This window comes from Myotis myotis, unplaced genomic scaffold (genome assembly GCF_014108235.1).
Source record: "Myotis myotis isolate mMyoMyo1 unplaced genomic scaffold, mMyoMyo1.p scaffold_m19_p_2, whole genome shotgun sequence".
Lineage (NCBI taxonomy): Eukaryota > Metazoa > Chordata > Mammalia > Chiroptera > Vespertilionidae > Myotis > Myotis myotis.
In genome coordinates, this window is record NW_023416324.1 from 32,466,708 (window position 1) to 32,475,242 (window position 8,535).

Sequence of the window (8,535 nt, forward strand, 5' to 3'; positions counted from 1 at the left end):
TCTCTCATAGGGCAGGGTTCTATTCCAGAATATTCCTGACCTACTTGCCACCTCCAGTGACAGGGAGCTCATCGTCATGCTGGACTCCCTCTCCACTGCTTGTCCGCTCTCTCTCTGCTGTTAGTACACTACTTCCATCATTCCCTCTGAATGCCATTCTCTGGACTGAACTGCTTTCTGGACCCCAAAGAGGAGCTCTGATCCTTCCTCCACTGGGGCAAAGCTCAGCCATGGAAAACTCCCAAAATATCATTCCATGCAAAGCTTTTATGCTCTTGCTTAGATATATAGATGTTCTATCCTATGTCTCCCCAGTGAACTCCAAGGAAAAAGCAGTTGCCATGTAGTTAAATAAAAGCAAGCCTAGATCTGGGAACCAGAGGCCTCCCTCGTCATTTGATTTCCAGGACAGCCATCTCTCCTGTTTATCACCGATCCTTTGGCTGTTCCCTCCCAGCCATCTTCTTTGCTGAGCTCTTAAAAGCTGGTGTTCTGAGCTCTAACTGCATGCTCCTCTCTCTGCTCCCTCTCCCACTGTGACCCCACCCATCCATGGCTAACAGCTTTCACACTGGACCTTCAGCCCAGTTTCACAGGGTCGTGCTGAACCTTGGGCCCACATGCCAAGTGATCTTCTGGAGTTTCTGCCCAGATGTCCTGTGGGTCCCTAAGATTCAACATGTCCTCAAATAAACTCATCCCCTCCCCTTCTAATCGACTACTCTCCTGGAGCTCCCCACGGAGGGATGGGGCCCAATCACCACATCATCAGCACACACACCAACACAACCAGTCAGTTCCCAAGTCCCATGGAAGGGAGTTAGAGCAGAATTAGGTAGACAGGGTAAGGGGTGGAAGAAAGAAGAATCGTGGAGCTAGGTGAAACCACGAAATGTTTTGCAGAAAAACAGGATAGCAGAAAAACAGGGTGTTTTGAATCAAGGACATTTTTCTTGTTTTTCTTGCAAGTGCAAAATAAAATGTTGCACAAAGGCTGGGAACCAATCAGAGGGCAGCACAGACAGACAAAGAGCAGGCCTTTAACAGATATAAGGGGAAGAGCAGAATGCTTCTGGGGCAACCCATTTGAATCCCCTCCCCGACCGGGGAGCCTGGGTTTGTTTGCAATAAACTCCTGCCTTGTTTGAACTCCTTTGGCCCGCAGCTTCATTTTTCGATTCCAGCTTCATTTTCCAATTCCATGAGACATGACCCCAGGAAGAATTCCTGCTGGCTGGTCCCGGTATCACCATGGGTTCACCTTCTTTACTAAATCAGATCCACCTTGGTTTAGGTACCATCCTTTTTGACTGAGCAGGCTCACACTTCTCCACAAGCCTTGCCATGTGGGAAGACTTAGCCCACTGCCTGGCACCTACAGCACCCACTACACAGTTCTGTATTTGAATAGCTCTCTACTCAGGGATTACAAGAAGCCCCATCCCACAAGGATGTAGACAGAGAATGTGGAAACTCCGAGCACGGAGCCTGAAACCTGGGGAGCACTTAGTAAATGCTTAGTAAATTAGTCCGTAAAGGTGAAAAGCAATGGCTGTTCTTCCTCCAGGGTTTCCCTCTGGTATGAGGGTGACTACCTAGTATAACTCAATATCTGAAACCTTAAAAGAATCAGGAAAAAACCCTCTTCAGAGTATGCATGCTTTCCTGGTAAGCATTTTAAAGTGAAAAGTACACACATCTTCTCTCTCTAAGGAGCTTATAAGACAAAGCAGGAAGGCACAGTGGGAAGGGAACTCATCTTGGAGTCAAAGATCTAAATTTGAATTCCACTTTTCCAGTGTGTCTTCAAAAATAAAAACGAATTAAGTAAAAAAAAAACAAAACAGCACACACACAAAAAGAGCAAGACCCTAGCTTGCTTGGGGCATTTTCTCTTTCCTCCTGTGAACTAGAGCTCTGAAGTGCTCAGTAACACATACCATCTCATTGTAACAAGTATGTGGTTTCTGAACAAGACACATCACATCAGACCGAACCTTCAATGGTTAAGATTTCAGTAGGATCTGCAACAGATGACAGCAGGCAAGTTCCAATCTTTGCTCCAACATACATCAGTAGAATATGTCAAAACCTAAATTAAAAGTTTTCACTCGCTTTTAAAAAAAAATAAATCCTTTTGTTGGCAGTCTCCCACTGATGACATGCAACAATCTTTGCATATGAAATCGGCTCGTCCCCTGCTTCCCCGCTAACTTTGTAGACGTTCCAAAGCGTTTCTGGAGCAAGTGATCTATTTGGACCAACGATGCCAAGCTGGGACCTGAGCCCTGAATGAGCTAAAACTACCAAAGCAAGAAGAACGCGGCTTTGGAAGCTATTTCCCCCCAAGTGTAGGGTTTCTTCTAGTCGAGAGAGCGATAAAGAATATTGACTTTTTCCAGATGAACCAAGTTGAATGAGCCTCAAAATCCCGCTGCAAGTTTCTGTTCTGAAAAAGAAGTTGCTGCTACAGAGGTTCCTGTGCCCCCTGCTCTTCCCAAGCAGGAAAAATGCACCTGTCCTCCCAAAGTCCCTGATTTCAACATGGACTGACTGGTGTGGACTACGTGCCAGGCAAAGAGGACATAGGACAAAGCAGGCAGGCCCCAGGAGGAGGCTGGTAGGAGAAGATCAAAATGGGCTTGGAAACCAGAAACTAAAACTGTCCTCTGGCTCAAAACTTGTCTTGAACTGTCTGCTTCATGAACAGTTCTTCCACTGACTTTCACTCTTTTCCAGCTGCTGTGTGGCTGACAGGGACATCAACTACTTTACAAGGGAGACTGCTCAGTGGGGGCCTGGCACTGGGAGACCTGGGCTCCAAGTCTGGCTTCATCATTTATTAACTGTACACTGTAGGCAACATTCACCACTAACCAAACCAAGACTCAAATGCTAAGGTCCATAAGCAAGGAACAAGCAAAGAAAAAGGAGAGCTCCGAAGAGGAGGGAGCCTCTTAGGAGGGGAGAGGGTAGCACAGGGAACACTCCTGAGCAATGCATTTTGACCACTCCTTCATCACAGCCTTCAGCTCAGCGCACTAGACCCATGTCACATGTCTGCCTTCCCTACTGGAAGGTGAGCTCCATGGGCAGAGGTCCCGTGTCAAACAATGATTAATCTATCCTGGTTGGCTCAAAGGAATGCCTGAGGGTGTGTGCTCAAGGTGGCACAACATACTGCAGACCTAGAGGCAGCGGGAAGGGTGGGTAGAGCTGGAGAAGTGAGGTGGGGCTGGGCTGGGTGCTGTGAAGGCCGGGCCAAGAAGCTGAAGGTTTACTCAGCAAGCAACAGGGAGCTGCTGAAGGTTCTAAGGGGAACAGCAAAATGACCAAAAGACAGTGTTTTAGATTATTCTGATAGCCATTTAGAAAATAGATTGGAGGCAGGGCGGTCAACTGAAAGCTGCTGCACTGGTTAGGTGAGTGAAAGCTGGTGCAGGCCGAGTGCAGGCAGGGTGAGAGAAGCTGGGAAGGGAAGCCCACTGAGACTTGGTCCCTTCTCCGCATTCCCCCAGTGCCTGGCTTCACCTTTCTATAGCATGAACCTGGAGTCCTCAGGCTACACACTCCCTGAGGGTCCCATGGCTACACACTCCCTGAGGGTAATGCGCTTTCTTCTTCATCCCTCTGCCCCTGACAGAAACCCTACAGAGCCGGGCAAAAAAAGTTAGCTGGTTTCCCCTCCGTCAATCCCAGTTACTCGGATGTGTTGGTGCATTGGTGCATCTGCTTATTACAGCCCTGGGCCTGGCACACAGAAGGAGTAAGGGGAACTTGACCACAAAAGGAATTTAGCACACTCAAATGATAACAACATAGCATAGGTGCGTAGAATTCTAAAATTCTGAGTCTAGGCCTGACCAGTTGCTCAGTGGTTAGAGCACCAGCCTTCAGACTGAAGGATCCCATGTATGATTCCAGTCCAGGGCACGTGCCTTGGTTGAAGGCTTGATCCCTGGCCCCCAGGGTCACACGCAGGAGGCAACCAATAGATATGTCTCTCTCACATCTCACCAGAGATATGTCTCTCTGGTGTCTCTCCCCATCCCTTCCACTCTCTCTAAGAATCAATGGAAAAAAATATCCCATGGGTGAGGATTAACCACAACAACAAAAAACACCCACATACAAAGATTCTGAGTCTAGAGAAACCAGTTTTGGCCCTGTAAAGAATATGAAATTCAATACCATGAGCCCCTTGGACTGCAGCTAGATAACAGTGAGCTCTCCAAATGGGTATCTCTCACTTTCACAACCTGTTTGGCAGATAAATAAGAGTGAGTCAGGAGAGACCACAGTCCAAAGGTAAGCCAAGTCTTGAGTTACGGTGACTCTCATTGGAGAAGGCAAGCTCCTTTGAGATTTCCTTGGGAAAATGGCAACTGAAACAGGGAGGGCCAGGTGTGTGGACCCTGTAGGACTGACTGAGGCTGGTAGGAGAAGAAGAAGAAGATCAGAATGGACTTGAAAACCAAACTAAAGCTGTCCTCTGGCTCGAAACTTGTCTTGAACTGTCTGCTTCACGAACAGTTCTTTCAGTCCTTTCACGCTTTTCCAGCTGCTGTGTGGCGGACAGGGACATCGACTACTTCACTAGAAAGACTACTAAGCGGGGGCCTGGCACTGGGAGACCTGGGCTCCAAGTCTGGCTTTGTCATTAACCGTACACTGTAGGCAAGTCTCTGAGCCTCAGTGTCCTCATCTATAAAATGGAAATAATAATAGTGATCTCTGCCAGCAGAGTCACAGGGAGAATTCCCAGATAATGAGCAGGCACATGGCAAGACTGTCAACAAGGGTGGATTTGTTTTTTCCCCTTGAACTGAACTCACAGTTTGGCAAGAAAAGGGCTAGGCCCTAGGGTCTGACACACACCAAAACCACAGCGTAAAAGACCATGAGCGGGGAAAATACAGAGCATTGGCTTTGACATTTCCTGAAGAAGAGGTACACTTGCAGGTGGCTCTGGGTTGGCCTAGGCCTATGGTCGGCAAATTGGGGCTCGCGAGCCACATGCGGCTCTTTGGCCCCTTGAGTGTGGCTCTTCCACAAAATACCACGTGTGGGCTCGCGTACAGTGAGATTGAAACTTCGTGGCCCATGCGCAGAAGTCGGTTTTCAGCCTGGGCGAGTCTATTTTGAAGAAGTACTGTTGATATTTGGCTCTGTTGACTAATGAGTTTGCCGACCACTGGCCTAGGCCAATATTCAGTAAAGTAACACACTTTTCACCAAAAGCCATACAGTGGCCCCCAAACTGCCTCTGAAACCAAGCTGCGGTGCCAGACAGGGTTCAATCACTCCTGGCTAATTCACAAACATAAGGCAGTTCTGCTTCCCCCTCGAGGGCTCACCTCGTCACTTTCGGTGCCACAACAAGGTGGTACTTACATCTGGGAGATGCAGAAGGCGAGCTCTTTAAGATGATGTCATTGCAAGCAGCTCCCAGAGCCACCACATTCAAGTCAATTTGGGGTTTCAAGACACACAGGAGAGTTTTTCCTGCATAAATGAATTCTCAAACCCACCCTGGCCCTTCCCCTCAGGTCTGCAGCCAGGGCAGTGGGCTCCAATTTAAAAATTAGCCAGCTGATTGGGATTCAAAATGTGGTCTACCAACCTCAAGTTGTTGGTTTCTTTCTTTTTTCTTTCTCCTCCCAAGGAAAAAAAACACAAAACAAAACAAAACAAAAAAAACGAAGAGCAGTCAGGAAAGTGCTTTGCAACTCACTTTGCTCAAACTGGCGCCCTGCCTCTCCTCTGGATCTACTCTGCCAATTTCCAGGTGTTGCCCAGATATTTTTTAATAACCCCAGAGATTTACCAGCGTTCCAACTTGGAAGATGAATTGTCTATGGATTCACGATTTATGGTCCTCAGACCAATAACTACATGTGTCTTACTTATATGCAGACTTCCATTGATTTTTAAAATCAGACTCAGTGGCCTAAACCGCCTCTGAGTGGTGCCTAAAGAGCCAAGTGCAGGGTTAGTGTTTGCTGAATGAATAAATGGATGAATGAACACTCATACCGAGGAAAACAGCTCTTACTAACAGGCACACATACCCCCGACTCTGACCCGCATCACTTCCCCCGTCCCCAGACCCTTCCTACTGCAGCCACCGAAAAGCAAGCTTTCTTTGCTTTTAGCCAAAGGGAAGCTAAGGTTACAACCTAGTTACAACTTCCTCAGGTCTATACTCTTGGGGAATTAGCTCCTAATCCCTTCCCTCAAGTAATTAAAAGCAAGTAAACAGACAAAATAAAACTTAATCAGCCACAAAGGCTTCCCTTTTCTACACACTTCCCCTCATTCTGCTTTTCTGGCCTCAGGTATCCCCAGGTGTTGTGAGTGGATCTACACCCCTGCGCCCCAGATTTGTCCGGGAGATGGTGAGGATACAGTCTGTCAAAAGGGCCCTCACCAATTAGTTTCCAGTTTTGCTCCCCTCCTCAATGCCTGCAAACCTCCTTCCCAGAGGCAACAGGAGCTGGTGGGAAGGAACAACTCAGGAGCCAGAGCTAGAATCTACTGCTAATTGGCCTTGGGACCCTGGGCAAGTCACTTCTCTGTTTGGGGCCACAGTTTCCTTATCTGTCAAGTTTAAATATGATGTACGCTGGATGCATCTGTTAGGCTAAATGTGAGAAGGCAAAGGAAGTTGGAAAATATAGGAAAGGTCTCAAACCTACAAAATACTAGCAATATCTTCATTCAGTTCCTAACTTCTGTTTTTCCCTTCCAAGTGGAGGGTGGCTTACGTTCTCTGCCCACTCAAAAGTACACACTCCTTACCAGCAACAGTTAAAAGGCTGAACCCCAAAACAGAAGTGATACTTCCCTTTTCCTCTTCTGTCTATGCCCAAGCCTCTAACAACTAGCTGGGGAAGAGCATCTGCTGCCTTCTCTTCACAAAGGGAAAGGTGCTTAGTATGGCAGAACGAACTTGGGGTAGGAGGCTGAAGTGGCGGTTTCTTGTGCGATCACTACTGAATCTCAGTATCCTCATCTGTCCAGTGGGAATGAAGCCACCTGCCTTGTCTATTTTGCAGGACCCCGGGGAAGCAGGAATGGGAGGCCCACGTCTTATCCTGACCTAGAAATGCTTCCCTGGCCCTGGGCTCTCATCAGGGAGATTCAAAAGGGGTGTGGAGGCTGAGGGAGGCTGAGGGCCACTACCTTCTTACCTCCACCACCTGTCCAGGGAGAGTCCCAGGAGAGTGGTGCCCAGTGATCAAGGCCTCCTCATCCCGTCCAATGATGGCCCGGACTGGACAAGGGTGTCATGCCTTCCCTCTGTGAAGAGGGACTTCCACCTAGAAGAGTCTGACAGTATTCACCTTGCTTCCTCATTCCTAGGAGGTAGCAAGGGCCTTAAGGGGAGGGAGGCAGAGAGCTAGAAAACTTAAGGAGACCTAGCAGCAGAGAGAAGGAACTGGGTGAGAGGTAAAGAGAAGGGGAGAGACAGAGAAATGAACGCACAGACCCGCAGGGAGAGAAAGGGAAAGTGAAGAGCCGGCAGAATAGAAACAGAAAGGAGGACAGACACAGAGAGATGAAGACAGACTGACAGCGCGGGAGTGTCCGGAGGCGGGGAAGACAAAGGGGACCATCCGGTATTTTTAACTGGTCTGGCCTTTTAGAGACACCCTGTCCCCCAAAGAAAAGCCTCAGGGTCAGGAGGAGGAGGCTTGAGCGAGCAGTGGCTCACCCCGACCTCCGGTCTCCGTCCCGGCGCCCGGCCCCCTCCCCGTCCGGCTCCGGGTCCCGGCCCCCGCCCGGGTCCCACCGTCCCCCCTGCCCGTTCGCTCACCTGCCAGCGCCAGGATCTGGGCCTTGTGCAGCAGCAGCGCACCCCAGTCGCGAGGGGCGCGCGGGGGGCTCTCAGGCCCGGCGCCCAGCTCCTCCGGGCCCCGGTACACGGCGTACACCTTCTGGTTGTCAAAATCCAGACGCGAGCGGGGGCTGAAGTCGCGCACGCACGACACGGGCAGCGCGTAGCAGACGTTGTCCTCCAGGAACCGCACAAAGGCGTACATGGTGGGCGCGGGGGCGGGCCCGGCCGCACGGAGGTGGGGACCCGGCGGGGCGCGAGCCGCGCAGCCGGGCCGGGGGCGGGGGCGGCTCCCCGGGCCGGGGGTCCCCCCACTGTTATTGTTCCTGAAAGCTCCGCTCTGCCAATCGGCTGCTCTGGCCTGGGCGCGGAAAAGAGAGGGAGGGGAAAAGGGGGCGGGGGGCTGACGAGGGGGTTTGGAAGCGCACTGCCACTCGCGAAGTCAGACCCGAGCAATCACAGCCGGAGTGCGTTTCGAGTAGGGAGGGGAAAGGGCAGAGATTGAATTGCAATAATAATAATAATTAATAATAATAATAATGGCATTGCAGAAAAGAATGCATTGACTAAAAGCCTTGTTGGGGAAGGATTATATGGCTTCAACAATCGCACTGCAAAACAAATTGCACTACAACAAAAATCAGCATTGCAAAGGAGAGGCGAGACTGCGAGGGAATGAATGTGGCGCAGGGGGC

General features: G+C 49.9%; 1 protein-coding gene across 3 annotated transcripts in view; it reads right to left on the reverse strand.

The window, feature by feature from the left end:
* The window catches only part of BEND5 (BEN domain containing 5), a 211,546-nt gene extending 203,356 nt beyond the window's left edge, over nucleotides 1-8,190 (reverse strand). For all 3 annotated transcript variants that reach the window (XM_036351597.1, XM_036351596.1, XM_036351598.1), the window contains exon 1: nucleotides 7,820-8,190. In XM_036351597.1, coding sequence (XP_036207490.1) covers nucleotides 7,820-8,045 — 226 coding nt within the window. In that variant the 5' untranslated portion in view covers nucleotides 8,046-8,190. The remainder of the gene's footprint in view (nucleotides 1-7,819) is intronic.
* Nucleotides 8,191-8,535: the final 345 nt, after the last annotated feature.